The following is a 17,544-nucleotide window of genomic DNA, read 5'->3' as shown; positions in this document are numbered from 1 at the left end:
CTCCAGCATTTTCCCAACGACAGATGTTGGGTGTAACAAGATAAAAGTGTGTGAGTGACCGCGGGAATTATTCGGGTTAACACCAACGTGCCTGTTCAGCTGCAGCAGACACTTGCAGAGAAACATTGAAGTCAGGGGTGTCTCCATATCATTTGCGTGCTGTCCTTTTTGTCATGGAAAATAGCTGTAGGCGAGCTTACTTATAAGCTACCTCGGTTACAGGGACACCCTCAGAGCCTCCCTGATAAAGTGCGACATCCCCACTGACACCTGGGAGTCCCTGGCCATAGACCGCCCTAAGTGGAGGAAGTGCATCCGGGAGGGCGCTGAGCACCTCGAGTATCGTCGCCGAGAGCATGCAGAAACCAAGCACAGGCAGCGGAAGGAGCGTGCGGCAAACCTGTCCCACCCACCCTTTCCTTCAACCACTGTCTGTCCCACCTGTGACAGAGACTGTGGTTCTCGTATTGGACTGTTCAGCCACCTGAGAACTCACGTTAAGAGTGGAAGCAAGTCTTCCTCGATTCTGAGGGACTGCCTATGATGAAGCTACCTCGATCAACAAAACAAATTGAAATTGAAGTGACTATTTGAGATGTGCAGCGAGTGGTTAGGATCTGGAATGCGCTGCCTGAGAGGGTGGTGGAGGCAGACCCAATCGTGGCTTTCAAAAGGAAAAATAAATTGCCGGGCTACGGGGAAAGGGTGGGGGATTGGGAATGTTGTAATGTGCCGAACGGCCCTCCTGTGCTGAAACCATTCTCTGATTGTATGGTTCTAACCCAGTACTGGAACTCTTGGGCCACAATTCCGAATGGATGCATCCTTCCCAAGCTGGCTAACTTCCTCAGGAATCGCGGCTTCTGTTTTAAATACGGATCCCTGGACCTGTCCACCCTACCCTCCCCTCAGGTTTTTAATTATAAGGGGGCAAGAGTGATACAAATATCAAAATCGGAATGTGAAGCAGTGCACTCTTTTATATATCATAGGCAGTCCCTCGAAATCGAGGAAGACTTGCTTCCACTCTAAAAATTAGTTCTTAGGTGACTGAACAGTCCAATACGGGAATTAAAGTCTCTGTCACAGGTGGGACAGACAGTGGTTGAGGGAAAGGGAGAGTGGGGAGCCTGCGCTTGTTTTCTGCATGCTCTCGGCGACAAGACTCGAGGTGCTCAGCGCCCTCCCGGATGCTCTTCCTCCATTTAGGGCGGTCTTTGGCCAGGAACTCCCAGGTGTCAGTGGGGATGTTGCATTTTATCAAGGAGACTTTGAGGGTGTCCTTGAAACGCTCCCTCTGCCCACCTGGGGCTCGCTTGCCGTGTAGGAGCTCCGAGTAGAGCGTTGCTTTGGGGTTAACATAGAAAATAGGTGCAGGAGTAGGCCATTCGACCCTTCGAGCCTGCACCACCATTCTATATGATCATGGTTGATCATGCAACTTCAGTACCCCATTCCTGCTTTCTCTCCATACCTCTTGATCCCTTTAGCTGTAAGGACCACTTCTAACTCCCTTTTGAATATATCTAACGAACTGGCCTCAACAACTTTCTGTGGTAGATGATTCCACAGGTTCACAACTCTATGAGTGAAGAAGTTTCTCCTCATCTCGGTCCTAAATGGCTTACCCCTTATCCTTAGACTGTGACCACTGGTTCTGGACTTTCCCAACATCGGGAACATTCTTCCTGCATCTAACCTGCCCAATCCCATCAGAATTTTATATGTTTCTATGAGATCCCCTTCTTCTTATTTCCATTGAATATAAGCCTAGTCAATCCAGTCTTTCTTCATATGTCAGTCCTGCCATCCCGGGAATCAGTCTGGTGAACCTTTGCTGAACTCCCTCAATAGCAAGAATGTCCTTTCTCAGATTAGGAGACCAAAACTGTACACAATATTCAAGGTGTGGCCTCACTAAGGCCCTGTGCAACTGTAGTAAGACCTCCCTGCTCCTATACTCAAATCCCCTCGCTATGAAGCCCAACATGCCATTTGCCTTCTTCACCGTCTGCTGTACCTGCATGCCAACTTTCAATGACTGATGTACCATGACACCTCCCCTTTTACTAATCTATCACCATTCAGATAATAATCTGCCTTCCTGTTTTTACCACCAAAGTGGATAACCTCACATTTATCCACATTATACCGCATCTGCCATGCATTTGCCCACTCACCTAACTTGTCGAAGTCACCCTGAAGCCTCGTAGCATCCTCCTCACAGCTCACACTGCCACCCAGCTTGGTGTCATCTTCAAACTACATTCAATTCCTTCGTCTAAATCATTAATGTATATTGTAAATAGCTGGGGTCCTTGTGTCTGGCATGCAAACAGTTAATTGGAAGCTAATCAGACGTGAGCTGGGAACAATTGGCTCTCTTGATATCGGCTTTATCTGGCAGCTGAAATAGAAACGTGTATTTTCAAAGATTCAGAAAGCACATCTTTTCAATTAGATTTTCTTATTTTAGCAGCATACTGTTAATTGCATTGATTTTGCAGTCAGTCCCTGTGTGAGAATTCTTTGTGCACATCTGTGATTATCTGCTGTGAGCCTTATTACAGCTGTGAGTTCTCCACAGGGCACCGAGCCTGATTATGAAAAAAACAAACTTTTTTTAATATAAAGGTGTGATTGTGGCTTCGCACGTTGCCTGCCATTCAGCGAGGGCAAACCTGTGTCCTAGGCCTCAATGTCAAAGCTGCTTCACAGTTGTCCGACTGGTACAGTCTGTTATATATGTGGACTTGTATTTACTCTGTACAGCCACCAGAGGGCTTCTTCCCCGGAGTTCCAAGAGATCCCATAATCCCTTGGGAGCACACATATTTAAGGAGGCCTCACAGGTTGGAGAGGCACTCTGGAGACCTGCAATAAAAGACTAAGGTCACACTTTACTTTGAGCTCACAGTGTTCAGTCTGACTCTTTCTCCATACACTACACAGTCCCCCGTTCAGGATTGTTAATAGGCCCGTCGGTTGGGAGAGAAAACGAGAGAGACAAAAGAAAGGATCAGAAGACGTGCAAAATGACTGAGAACGAGACGGTGTTTGAGGGAGATTTATGGTTACCTGTAGAGACTGATCTCCACTGGGGCTGTTACTGATCCCTGTTTCCGTTGCTGAACACCCAAGGGGAGGAGGGAATGCTACCACAGCTTGGCAAACACTTCCCTGTCCCTCTTTTGCCCTGCATCCTAACAAGCAGGCCTTGAAAGGACACCATTGGGTGCTAGTCTGAGTCTTCATGTCTAAATTCTCATCCTTGCTTTCAAATCCCTCCATGGCCGTGCCCCCTCCCTACCTCTGTAATCTCCTCCAGCCCCACAACCCCCCACCCCTCCCTCCCCCCCCCCCAGAGATGTCTGCGCTCCTCTAATTCTGCCCTCTTGAGCACCCCTGATTGTAATCGCTCAACCATTGGCGGCCGTGCCTTCAGCTACCTGGGCCCCAAGCCCTGGAACTCCCTGCCTAAACCTCTCCGCCTCTCTACCTCTCTTTGCTCCTTCAAGATCCTTCTTAAAACCTACCCCTTTGACCCAACCTGCACTAATTTCTCCTTGCATGGCTCGGTGTCAAATTTTTATCTCCTAATATTCCTGTGAAGCACCTTGGGACATTTCACTATGTTAAAGGCGCTATATAAATACAAGTTGTTGTTGTTGTAGTCCACAAACACTTCAAGGGGACATTTTGTGAGGCCCTGTGTTTCTGGGGAAGTCCCACAAGCCTACGATTATCTATCCACTCACATCAATATGTGTTAAATAGTGGACTGTTACCCTGTAATTATCTTTTTTAAAATGTATTCACGGGATGTGGGCCTTACCTGCAAGGCCAGCATTTATTGCCCATCCCTAATTGACCTTAACTGAGTGGTTTGCTGGGCCATTTCAGAGGGCTGTTAAGAGGCTGTGGGTCTGGAGTCACATATAGGCCAGACCGGGTAAGGACGGCAGATTTCCTTCCCTAAAGGACATTCTCCAAAATGGACTCGGTGGGTTTTTAATGACAACCCAGTAGTTTCATTATCACTTTTACTGACACTTGCTTTTATTCCACATTTATTTAATTGACTGAATTTAAATTCCCCAGCTGCCATGGTCGGATTTGAACTCACGTCTCCGGATCTCTGGATTATGTTATGTCTTTAATGCTCTTATGAATGACTCCACGAGGTCTAGTATTGTACTTGAGCTGTTGTGACCTTAGTCCCATCTATTGTAACTCCAGAGTGAGGCACAAGCATGGTGGGCAGCCTTTTATACGGGGCCCTGCACACCTATGCAGGTGACCCTCAGGTCTCCCACCGCAGTGCCCTCTGGTGTATATCTGTGACTATACAGTTAGTATACATGGTCTATATATATGACAGATTATTAGTCTAGCAACATGACCACTATGTCACCGTACCCCCACTGGATGTGTGTGAAGCCCGACCAGTGACACGGGCCTTTCAAGATGTAATGTGTTTATCTGGAATGCCTTTTCCCTCTTCTCTCGCCGAGACTCTAATCTATAAAGACAGCAAAAGAAAGATTTTCAGACCGAAATAGGTAGTGGTGTGAAGGTCGAGTCCTCACTTTAACAGATGGGAGGCTAAGAGGTCGCTACTGGCAAACCAAAGATCATCTGGTCTTCACTTCTACGCTTAAACAACTGGCCAACCCAGTTCCACTGCCAGGAATTGGCGCGGAGACATCGAAAAATGCTGATAAAATAGCAAGTAGAGCAGTAGTCGGGTTGCCGTGGATTTAGGAGCCACAAGAGTATTCACTCGTGTCAGCTGTGACTCGATTGTGGGTTCACAGGGACTTTGCAGGCACAAAAATCTAGGCTGGGGGATGGCTGCACTGTCAGAGGTGCCGTCTTCAGATCGTCAGGTGGATGTGAAAGATCCCACGGCCTCAATTTCGAAGAAGAGTTATCCCCGGTATCCTGAACCAATATTTATCCCTCAATCCACATAACAAAAACAGATTATCTGGGTCATTATCACACTGCTGTTTGTGGGAGCTTGCTGTGCGCAAATTGGCTGCTGCGTTTCCCACATTACAACAGCGACCACACTCCAAAAGTACCTCATTGGCTGTAAAGCGCGCTTTGAGACCTCCGGTGGTTGTGAAAGGCGCTATATAAATGCAAGTCTTTTTTTTACCCTTTCTTATCACCAGTAGAGGGCCGGCGAATATTCTAAAGGTCAGTCTCTTTTCTCCCGACAGTAATGAGGAGGAGCTGCGGAAGTCTCTGTCCGAGCTGGCAGATGAGAGGACGGATCCCAGCTTGAAGGCGATGAAAAGAATCAGCAGCGGCAGCAATCCATTCCTGGATATCATGCAGGACCCCAATGCGGCCACCTACAAACATGGCTTCCTGGTGCGCAAAATGCACGCCGACTCCGATGGGAAGAAAAGTGAGTGCTCTCCGAACCAACATTCGCAGAGTGCAGATTGTTTGGCCAACGCTGCCCACACTAAAAGATTACCTGGTCATTTGTGGGAGCTTGCTGTGCAGAACGGTGCAGCGTCCCGCTGCGCTCGGGGAAGATGTCTTGCCATTGAGGATTTTATTTTTTATTCGTTCCTGGGATGTGGGTGTCGCTGGCAAGGCCGGCATTTATTGCCCATCCCTAATTGCCCCTCGAGAAGGTGGTGGTGAGCCGCCGCCTTGAACCGCTGCAGTCCGTGTGGCGAAGGTGCTCCCACAGCGCTGACTTTGTCGTCGCGGTTCGGTACAACTGAGCGGCTTGCTGGGCCATTGCTGTGGGTCTGGAGTGACATATCGGCCAGACCGGGTAAGGGCGGCGGATTTCCCTCCACAGTAGTGAACCTGATGGGTTTTTACGACAATCCAGTGGTTTCATGGTCACCATTACTGACGCTAGCTGTTTAATTCCAGATTTATTTAATTAACTAAAATTTAAATTCCCCAGCTGCCATGGTGGGATTTGAACCCAGGTCCCCAGATCATTAGTTGAGGCCTCTGGATCATGAATCCAGTAATATAACCACTATGCTGCTGTTCCCCAGTCATTTGCCAAATTGGTTAGGTTGCCAACTGATGACCTCTACCTATGCTACCATTGAGCAACTAGTGGGGTGCATAAGAACTACCTGAGGTGACTTGCACACTGGCTCTCTCCCTACCTGTGGGGGCACCATAAGCAACTGATGTAGATAATCCAACTTCGAGGAAAAGATTGAGGTCCCATCCCCAGTAACAATGATGAGTTTCCGGAGGGAGGGGCATTGCTAATAGTTTACAGCACACACAGCTAGATTGTGCCATGTGGTACAGATGCTTCCTGCACATTTATCAGTCAGGCTTCAATTAATATCATATCTAAATTGTTACATGCACACATACACTAAACACGATGGTAAGGATTTAACTGCAGCGCAATACAATGAGTTATACAAATCAGCCCTCACAGTTGGTTTACGGCACCTCTGCTTGGGTCTGCCCATCCAAACCCTGTAATACATTACTATGCCAGAGATCTCCACCAATGTTTAGGGAGGGGATTCCAGAACGTGGGACCTAAGCTGTTGAAGGCACGGCCGCCAATGGTGGAGCGAAGGAGGGGCAGAATGCACATGAGACTAGAGTCGGAGGAATGAAGAGCTTGTGGTGGGGACAAAGACGATGGCTTCTCTTCCCTCCCCTACATCGTTACCTCCAAAGTCCCTCGAGCTAACCTCGGCTCCCTCTTCCTTATCTGCAGATACGGGGTCAGCATCCACAGGTACGCTGAACATCCCCAGCTCTGCCTCTCCAGCACCTCTCTGGAGGAAATTGCAGCTCAGCCCAGGCTGGTCAGTCAACTCGGGCAGCATCTGAATCCAATCCTGAGTGAGCCACAACATATCTCCAGTTAAACATTGGGAAGCCCGAAGCCATCGTCTTTGTCCCCACCACAAGCTCTTCATTCCTGCGACTCTAGTCTCATGTGCATTCCGCCCCTCCTTCGTTCCACCATTGGCGGCCATGCATCCGGCAGCTTAGGTCCCACACTCTGGAATCCCTTTCCTAAACCTCTCCACCTCCCCCGCCTCTCCTTCATGACCTTAAAACCAACCACTTCGACAACGCTTTTGGTCATCCCTCCTAATATCTCCCTCTTTGTTGGTGTCAGCTGTGACTCAGTGGACAGCACTCTCGGCTCTAAGGTTGTGGGTTCAAGTCCCACTTCAGCAACTTGGGCACATAAATCTAGGCTGACACTGAGGGAGCACTGCACTGTTGGAGGTGTCGTCTTTTGGATGAGATGTTAAACCGAGGCCCTGTCTGCTCTCAGGTGGATGTAAAAGATCCCATGACACTGTTTTGAAGAAGAGCAGTGGAGTTATCCCCGGTGTCCTGGCCAATATTTATCCCTCAATCAAAATAACAAAACCAGATGATCTGGTCATTATCACATTGCTGTTTGTGAGAGCTTGCTGTGCGCAAATTGCCTTCTGCATTTCCCACATTACAACAGTGACTACACTCCATTGACTAAAGCACTTTGAAATGTCTGGTGGTCGTGAAAGGTGCCATATAAATGTAAGTCTTTTGCTCAGTATTCATTTTTGTTCTTGTGCCTCAATGAAACACTTGGATATGTTTTTCTACCTTAAATGCACTGTTGTTCCTTTGTTGAGGAAGCGGACTGAAGAAAGATAATAGATTTTACAGTGTGGTCTTCTTCATTCTTTGAGTGATCTGTATCTTCCACACACCACAATCCCACTCATGTGGCCCTGTATGTGGGGTAGTTTAGACAGTTAGTTACTTCCAATTTGATTTTGATCGAGTCAAGGTGGAGATAGATAGAGTTTTGAACGACAGGGGAGTCAAGGTTTATGGGGTGTGGGCGGGGAAGTGGAGTTGAGGCCAAGAATCAGATCAGCCATGATCTTATTGAATGGCGGAGCAGGCTCGAGGGGCCAAATGGCCGACTCCTGCTCCTATTTCTTATGTTCTTATGAGTCAAAATGAGCTAGGTGCAGGCGCAGGTCCTGGGGATGAGGACCATCTTTCAGACCATGCCTATCTGTAACATCACAGCAACAGTACGCATGCTCAGCATGTGATTACCCCAGAACCGAGATGGACTACACTCTGAAGCTGTGTGGAGGATGCCCAACACTCAAAAGAATGAAAAAAGCTACACGGTAGGACATCTGTCTTCAGTCGAACCGTTCTCAGTTGTAGCCTGAATTCGGCCCATTTGTCGGATGATTATCAGACCAGCCATTTACGGGCATTAAAGGTTCATGTCTTAAAGGTGCTGTGCCGAGCAGCCTAGAATATTAGTCACCTGTCTGAATTTGTTCCCACAGCTCCCCGTGGGAGGAGAGGCTGGAAGACCTTCTATGCTGTGTTAAAAGGAATGATCCTCTACTTACAAAAGGTTTGTTTTTTTGCGCCCTGGTATTTTGGTGTATCAGAGAAATGCTTCATTGGTAGAAGAAGGAGACATTTACCAGAAAACTCGGTTGCTTTATTTAGATGTATGTTGGGATGATCCTGCTCCTCCTGGCCCCACGAAGATAAAGCTCGGAGGTACCGTGGAGCTCCTCCTCCTCTTCCCCGCCAGGTTTCAAAATACCATCGGGGTCCTGATGATATCCTAGGACCATTTGCCGGGATTAGTAACTGAGCCAGGCGGGCCGTCTAGCCACCCTAAACAAAAAAGGGCCCAGTTAAGATGGCAACGGGCAGGAATCAATTTGCCCAATGATATTATTTCTACGCTGTAATGTATGCACCTGTGCGCATGCTCACAGGATTGTGGAGCTGCCGCGAGAGGTGGGTGCCGGAGGGACTGGAGTGCATCATCACCCCCGGCAACCAAATTTTAATTTGATTTTATGTTTTAAAGTTTAATTTGTTTTAATTGCCGGGGTTTTTAGTGTCCCCCTCCCCTTTTATAGGGGGCACTGGTAAGATATGGAATTTTAATGCCCTAAAAAAAAACACAAAAAAAAACCCTACAAAAATACAAAAAAAAAAAAAACAAAAAAGGGCCTTGCAAAATATTTGGAGTGTCCCCCAGATCGGGGGGCACTTGACCTCATGTTTATTGGTTTACTCTAAAAGAGTTGTGGAGCTGCTGCCCTTCAGCCGGTCCAGGCAGCGGGCGGTCGAGGGGGTCGTTCAGCCCGACTGCCTGCCTCTCTTCCGCGGTAACATCCGAGCCAGGGTGTCCCTGGAGATGGAGCACGCGGTGTCCACCGGTACGCTCGCGGCCTTCCGCGAGAGGTGGGCACCGGAGGGACTGGAGTGCATCGTTACCTCCGGTAACCAAATTTTAATTTGATTTAAGTTTACCGTCCAAAGTGTAATTGGTTATTTTGTCGGTTATAGTGCCCCCCCCCCCCTTTTAATCAGGGGGCACTTGATTTACAGATCAACTATGGCTAAAGGGATCAAGGGGTATGGAGAGAAAGCAGTAACGGGGTACTGAGGCGAATGATCAGCCATGATCTTATTGAATGGCGGTGCAGGCTCGAAGGGCCAAAAGGCCTACTCCTGCACCTATTTTCTATGTTTCTGTGGACCAAGAGCTGGAAAGTGGGATTAGGCTGGATAGCTCTTTGTTGGCCGACACGAACACGATGGGCCGAAATGGCCTCCTGTGCTGTAAGTTTCTATCATTTCTATGAAAATAGTTGTGGAGCTGCTGCACTGTGAGTGGCTTAGCCAGTCATGTGATGTTCACAAGACTCAATAAAACCCCAGTTAATCAGGTTTTCCACAATGAGGCATGCAGATGTGAGCCTGGTGGATAAACTGGTCGTGTTCAGTTTGATTGTTAAACCTTTGCTAATAAACCAGCTAGTTCTTTACAGCACATGTGTAGCTGTGACTTCTTATGTGTCAGCTGTGGTTCAGTGGGTAGCACATGTGCTTCAGGGTCAGAAGCTTATGGGTTCAAGCCCCACTCCAGGGTCTTTGACACATAAATCTAGGCTCACACTCCAGTGGAGTGCTGCACTGTCAGAGGTGCTGTCTTTTGGATGAGGTGTTAAACCGAGGCCCTGTCTGCTCTCTCAGGTGGATGTAAAAGCTCCCATGGCCACTATTTCGAAGAAGAGCAGGGGAATTATCCCCTGTGTTCCTGGTCAATATTTATCCCTCAATCAACATAAACAAAAACCGATTACCTGGTCATTATTATGTTGCTGTTTGTGGGAGCTTTCTGTGTGCAAATTGGCTGCCACATTACAACAGTGACCACACTTCAAAAATACTTCATTGGCTGTAAAGCGCTTTGAGTCGTCCGGTGGTCATGAAAGGCGCTATATAAATCCAAGTCTTTTTTTTAAAGGACCCCCACTTGCAGGAATTAATAACTGAGTCCGGCAGACACATGGGCCACTTAATAAAAAAGGCCCAGTTAAGATGGTGGCAGGCAAGAATACATTTCCCCAATGATATTATTTCCACACCTGCCCCATTCCCCGCCCCAATCTTTTTGTAACTTCTTCCCTCCCTCAGTTTCTGGTTCCGACGCAGCATTTCCAGCCTGGGCAATCTTGCATTTAGATAGTTCCTCCTCACATCCACCGGACACGGCCAGAGAATTACTTCGAAAGGCATGCGCTGTTGTGGAGCCAAACCCAGCAGCCAATTTGTCGAGCAAATGGGAGGAAAGACTGGTTGATCCTTATAGAGCTGTTGGACCAGCAGTTTCTCCAGATCTGATTGTTGGCAGGGCCGCGTTTAATCCGTCCAGGGCGAATGGGTTCAGGCGTCTTGGTGCCGCCATCAGGTTTGCCGAAGGCTGCCGCAACTCCTGGCACGGAAATTCTTCATCGCCTTTTGTTGTCTCAATCAAGTGCCGTCCCCTCGGATGGTGGCCCTGTGATTATAGGCGGGGTTTCCAGCCCCAGGTTGAGAGGACTACCTGCTCTTCTTCGAAGGTTCTGGGATTCGAAGGTTCTGTTGATTCATTTCCTTGTCTTTTGTTGGTGGCAGGGCGAGTACAAGTCCGACAGACAGCTGTCGGAAGACGACTTGAAGAACGCCATCAGCATTCACCACACACTGGCCGTGCGAGCTTCCGACTACAGCAAGAAGCCCAACGTCTTCTATCTAAAGACAGCGGATTGGAGAATGTTCCTTCTCCAAGCTCCGTGAGTGACTCGAGTTTTTTGTAGTGTAAAGTAGATCAGCCACAACAGCAACTTTCATTTAAATAGCGCCTTTAATCACACCCCTCACCCCCGCGCTCCTCTAATTCTGCCCTCCTGAGCATCCTTGATTGTAATCGCGCAACCATTGGTGGCTGTTCCTGCTGTTGCCTGGGCCTCAAGCTCTGGAACTCCCTCCCCAAACCTCTCCGCCTCTCTTTCCTCCTTCAGACGCTCCTTAAAACCTACCTCTATGACCAAGCTTTTTGGTCACCTGCACTAATTTCTACTTATGCGGCTCGGTGTCAAATGTTTATCTCCTAATGCTCCTGTGAAGCGCCTTGGGACGTTTCACTACGTTAAAGGCGCTATATAAATATAAGTTGTTGTTGTTGTTGTCATAAAACATCTCAAGGCGTTTCACAGCAGCGATTATCAAACAGAATTTGACAGCGAGCCACAATAAAGAGATATTAGGACAGTCTTCGTCAAAGAGGTAGGTTTTAAGGAGCGTCTTAAAGGAGGAAGGAGAGGTCGAGAGCTTTAGGGAGGGAATTCGAGAGCTTGGGGCCCAGGCAGCTGAAGGCACGGCCACCAATGGTGGAGCGATTGAAATAGTGGATGCTCAAGAGGCCGGAATTAGGGGGGGGGGGGGGGGGCAATCACTGACTTGGAACTCAACGTGATGACCAGGAACGTCACTGAAAAGAGCAGGGAATAAGTGAAATAAGTGCCGCCTTGTCGGGTGGAAGGGGAATTCTCGCTCTCTGGTTTCGCTTTCATTTGAAGTTGAACAAGTAATTGATTATTTCCGAACTAGGCATTGCAAAATAACAGAAGTAAATGAAAAAGTCTAAACTAAACTGAGCTGTGACAGAGGGCTGTACACCAGAGCACGGAGAGATTACACAGAGCTGGGACTATTGACAATGCAGCAAAGAAGGTACAGCAAGTAATTAGGAAGGCAAATGGAATGTTGGCCTTTATTGCAGGGGGCATGGAGTATAAAAGCAGAGAAGTCCTGCTACAACTGTACAGGGTATTGGTGAGACCACACCTGGAGTACTGTGTACAGTTTTGGTCTCCGTATTTAAGGAAGGATATACTTGCATTGGAGGCAGTTCAGAGAAGGTTCACTAGCTTGATTCCGGAGATGAAGGGGTTATCTTATGAAGAAAGGTCAGGCCTATATTCACTGAAGTTCAGAAGAATGAGAGGTGATCTTATTGACATGTAGAAGATTCTGAGGAGGCTTGACAGGGTAGATGCAGAGAGGATGTTTCCTCTCTTGGGGGTATCTAGAACTAAGGGCATAGTTTCAGAATAAGGGGTCGCCCATTTAAAACGGGAATGGGGAGGAATTGTTTCTCTTAGAGGGTGGTGAATCTTTGGAGTTCTCTGCCCCAGAGAGCTGTGGAGGCTGGGTCATTGAATATATTCAAGGCTGAGATAGACAGATGTTTGAACAATAAGGGAGTCAAGGGTTATGGCAGGAAAGTAGAGTTGAGGCCAAGATCAGATCAGCCATGACCTTATTGAATGGCGGAGCAGGCTCGAGGGGCCAAATGGCCGACTCCTGCTCCTATTTCTTTTGTTCTTATGTTCTTATAAGATCAAAGATTCTGAGGGCAGTATTGATACTGAATGAATCATTTGGCATAATTCACAAACCCCTGGGACTGAAGCTCGGAAGAAGAATGGCAAACAGACAGCTTAGATTTAAATGCTTTACACAGAAGGTGGTGAATATTTGGAACAGGACTGACGGTATAAGCAACTGCGAGGGGGCTGGGTGAGTGTTGGGCAGCAGATCGAGACAAAGTCTGGGAACGTTGGAATTGGCCAGATGGACCTTGCTGATCTTTTCCTCTCGGTTCTTTCCTATCTTCCTATAATAATGTGTTGGATTCTTGGCCAGGAGACCTGGCCCAGAGAGTGGGAATAGACTGGGTACGGGGAGTGAGCAGGAGAGTGGGATTAGATTGGGTACGGGGGAGTGAGCGGGATTAGACTGGAGAGTGAGCAGGAGAGTGGGATTAGACTGGGTGCGAGGGAGCGAGGAGGAGAGCGGGATTAGACTGGGGAGTGAGCAGGAGAGTGGGATTAGACTGGGGAGTGAGCAGGAGAGTGGGATTAGTCTGAGGAGTGAGCAGGGCAGCGGGATTAGATTGGGTACGGGGGAATGAGCGGGATTAGACTGGGGAGTGAGCAGGAGAGTGGGATTAGACTGGGGAGTGAGCGGGACAGCGGGATTAGACTGGGGTACGGGGAGTGAACAGGAGAGTGGGATTAGACTGGGGAGTGAGTAGGAGAGTGGGATTAGACTGCAGAGTGAGCAGGAGAGTGGGATTGGACTGGGGAGTGAGCGGGTTAGCGGGATTAGACTGAGTACGGGGGGGGTGAGCGGGATTAGACTGGGGAGTGAGCAGGAGAGCGGGATTAGACTGGGGAGTGAGCGGGACAGCGGGATTAGACTGCGGAGTAAGCGGGGCAGCGGGATTACACTGGGTGTCTGATGTGGAGAAAACACGGTTACAGAAGTGATGGCCGAATGGCCTGCTTCTGTGCTCGAATATTCTATGATATGGGATTTCTTTTTTCAGAAAGCGTTTATGATTAATTGAAGGAACCGGGCAAATCTTGCTGCTAAATTGCCGAAGTTGCTGATAGTGGGCGATGGGAATATTTATTTTTGCTGATTGCAGCAAATTCAGAGACCCGTGTATCGGGAACTCGCGATTCTCACTGCACCTGGGACACAGGGAAATCTTACCAACGCTGTAACCTAAGTGAAACTCTCCCTCCCCACCGCCCCCCCCCCCCCCCCCCCCCCACCCCGACCCTGGCGATCTGACTCAGTTAGGGCCTCTTTGCTTCTCCGTATGTCTCCGACAGGCCGGAATGTTGCGGGGTGTACCGTAACCTGCGAGCCCATCTTGCAAACACATTTTTTTTTCACCCCCTTGCAGGAGCTCGGACCTGATGCAATCCTGGATTACCCGGATAAACCTGGTGTCGGCCACGTTTTCCGCGCCGCCGTTTCCCGCGGCCATCGGTTCCCAGAAGAAGTTCAGCCGGCCCCTGCTGCCCACGACCGCGACCAGATTGCCGCTGGTGAGTGCTCTGCCGTTAGTTACGCCCGGTGAGAAAACGCGGTCCGGCAAGAATCGGAGATATCTCAACAGCAGCAGCAGCGCCTCCGATCAAACAACAGGCGAAGGAATTGAGTACGGAGGCGTTAATGTGATAATATTCGCAGAGCTGTTGCGTCCCCAGTTCCGCAGAAGCGGAATTTCGAAACCCATGTGTCTGTGCTCCTGTGTGAAAAAAAGAAAGACTTGCATTTATATAGCGCCTTTCACGACCACCGGGCGTCCCAAAATGCTTTGGAGTGTAGTCACTGTTGTAATGTGGGAAACGCGGCAGCCAGTTTGCGCACAGCAAGCTCCCACAAACAGCAATATGATAATAACAATAACTTGTACATATATATAGCACCTTTAACGTAGTAAAATGTCCCAAGGCGCCTCACAGCCGTGGTATAAGACAAATATTTTACACCGAGCCACACAAGAATAAATTAGGGCAGGTAACCAAAAGCTTGGTCAAAGAGGTAGGTTTTAAGGAGCGTCTTGAAGAAGGAAGGAGAGGTAGAAGGGTTTAGGGAGGGAGTTCCAGAGCTTGGGACCCAGGCAACAGAAGGAATGGCCACCAATGGTTGAGTGGATAATCAGGCTTGCTCAAGATGGCAGAATTAGAGGAGCGCAGACATCTCGGGGGGGGGAGTTTTGAGGCTGGAGGAGATTACAGAGATAGGGAGGGGCGAGGCCATGGAGGGAGTTTTGAAATCGAGCCGTTGCTTAACTGGAAGCTGATGTAGGTCAGCGAGCACAGGGGTGATGGGACTTGGTGCGAGTTAGGACATGGGCAGCAGGGTTTTGTATCATCTGAAATTTATGTCGGAGGCCAGCCAGGAGTGCATTGGAATAGTCAAGCCTAGAGGTAACAAAGGTGTGGATGAGGGCTTTAGCAGCGGATGAGCTGAGGCAAGGGGGCGATTGGGCGATGTTACGGAGGTGGAAATAGGCGGTCTTAATTACACTGCGGATATGTGGCCGGAAGCCCCTTTCAGGGTCAAATATGACACCTAGGTTGTGAACAGTCTGGTTCAGCCTCAGACAGATGCTAGGGAGAGAGATGGAGCCAGTGGCTAGGGAACGCAGTTTGTGACGGGGACCAAAGACAATGGCTTCGGTCTTCCCAATATTTAATTGGAGAAGGTTTCTGCTCATCCAGTACTGGATGTCGGACAAGCAGTCTGACAATTTAGAGACCGTGGAGGGGTCGAGATAAGTGGTGGTGAGGTAGAGCTGACCACATAATCTGTTTTAGTGCTGTTGATTGAGGGATAAATATTGGGCAGGTCACCAGGGATAACTCCCCTGCCCTTCTTCGAAATAGTGCCATAGGATCTTTTACGTCTCATCGGAAAGACGGCACCTCTGACAGTGCAGCACTCCCTCAGCACTGTACTGGGAGAGTCAGCGGATATTTATGTGCTGAAGTTCCTGGAATGGGACTTGAACCCACAACCTTCTGACCCAGAGGCGAGAGTACTGCCCACTGAGCCACGGCTGATACATGTTTATGTTGGTTGTTGGCAATGCAATGCCACCCTCTGCTGGCTGGAAGAAGTTATAGCGGGAAAATGGCAATGCAGGTTTCTCAGACCAACCAAAGGGATTGTGGCAGCTTCCACCATATTACTTGGTGGGGTGTGGGGGGGTGGTTTAAATGTCTCATTTTATTTTTTTCATTATTCTGTTTGAATTTCGCAGGAGGAGCAGATAAAGGCTCACGATGCCAGGCTCAAGTCGATGATTGTAGACTTGACCGAGCATCACTCGTACCCTCCGGACAAGAAGGTGAAGGGTAAAGAGCTGGAGGAATACAAACAAAAAGAGGAATACCTGGAATTTGAGGTGAGGACACACGCGATTTCCTGGGAAAGACTAAAATCACAGGAGCCAGACCCGTAGTGCAAAGCTTTGTCAGCTGTGGCCCAGTGGGCAGCACCCTCGCCTAGAGTCAGAAGGTTGTGGGTTCAAGTCCCACTCCAGGGACCTCAGCACAAACATAGAAACATAGAAAATAGGTGCAGGAGCAGGCCATTCGGCCCTTCTAGCCTGCACCGCCATTCAATGAGTTCATGGCTGAACATGCAACTTCAGTACCCCATTTCTGCTTTCTCGCCATACCCTTTGATCCCCCTAGTAGTAAGGACTACATCTAACTCCTTTTTGAATATATTTAGTGAATTGGCCTCAACAAATTTCTGTGGTAGAGAATTCCACAGGTTCACCACTCTCTGGGTGAAGAAGTTTCTCCTCATCTCGGTCCTAAATGGCTTACCCCTTATCCTTAGACTGTGACCCCTGGTTCTGGACTTCCCCAACATTGGGAACATTCTTCCTGCATCTAACCTGTCTGAACCCATCAGAATTTTAAACGTTTCTATGAGGTCCCCTCTCATTCTTCTGAACTCCAGTGAATACAAGCCCAGTTGATCCAGTCTTTCTTGATAGGTCAGTCCCGCCATCCCGGGAATCAGTCTGGTAAACCTTCGCTGCACTCCCTCAATAGCAAGAATGTCCTTCCTCAAGTTAGGAGACCAAAACTGTACACAATACTCCAGGTGTGGCCTCACCAAGGCCCTGTACAACTGTAGCAACACCTCCCTGCCCCTGTACTCAAATCCCCTCGCTATGAAGGCCAACATGCCATTTGCTTTCTTAACCGCCTGCTGTACCTGCATGCCAACCTTCAGTGACTGATGTACCATGACACCCAGGTCTCATTGCACCTCCACTTTTCCTAATCTGTCACCATTCAGATAATAGTCTGTCTCTCTGTTTTTACCACCAAAGTGGATAACCTCACATTTATCCACATTATACTTCATCTGCCATGCATTTGCCCACTCACCTAACCTATCCAAGTCACTCTGCAGCCTCATAGCATCCTCCTCGCAGCTCACACTGCCACCCAACTTAGTGTCATCCGCAAATTTGGAGATACTACATTTAATCCCCTCGTCTAAATCATTAATGTACAATGTAAACAGCTGGGGCCCCAGCACAGAACCTTGCGGTACCCCACTAGTCACCGCCTGCCATTCTGAAAAGTACCTATTTACTCCTACTCTTTGCTTCCTGTCTGACAACCAGTTCTCAATCCATGTCAGCACACTACCCCCAATCCCATGTGCTTTAACTTTGCACATTAATCTCTTGTGTGGGACCTTGTCGAAAGCCTTCTGAAAATCCAAATATACCACATCAACTGGTTCTCCCTTGTCCACTCTACTGGAAACATCCTCAAAAAATTCCAGAAGATTTGTCAAGCATGATTTCCCTTT

The 17,544-nt window shown here is 48.6% G+C and overlaps 1 protein-coding gene across 1 annotated transcript in view; it reads left to right on the top strand.

The window, feature by feature from the left end:
* The window catches only part of LOC139234674 (PH and SEC7 domain-containing protein 1-like), a 162,681-nt gene that overhangs the window by 144,205 nt on the left and 932 nt on the right, over window positions 1–17,544 (top strand). Inside the window, exons 12-16 of the mRNA XM_070865353.1 lie at window positions 5,229–5,419; window positions 8,331–8,401; window positions 10,972–11,129; window positions 14,096–14,240; window positions 15,965–16,108. Of these exons, the coding sequence (XP_070721454.1) occupies window positions 5,229–5,419; window positions 8,331–8,401; window positions 10,972–11,129; window positions 14,096–14,240; window positions 15,965–16,108 (709 nt within the window). The remainder of the gene's footprint in view (window positions 1–5,228; window positions 5,420–8,330; window positions 8,402–10,971; window positions 11,130–14,095; window positions 14,241–15,964; window positions 16,109–17,544) is intronic.

This window comes from Pristiophorus japonicus, chromosome 22 (assembly GCF_044704955.1).
Source record: "Pristiophorus japonicus isolate sPriJap1 chromosome 22, sPriJap1.hap1, whole genome shotgun sequence".
Taxonomy (NCBI): domain Eukaryota; kingdom Metazoa; phylum Chordata; class Chondrichthyes; family Pristiophoridae; genus Pristiophorus; species Pristiophorus japonicus.
The sequence above is the reverse complement of the archived record's forward strand: the minus strand, read 5'-3'. Positions and strand labels throughout refer to the sequence as shown.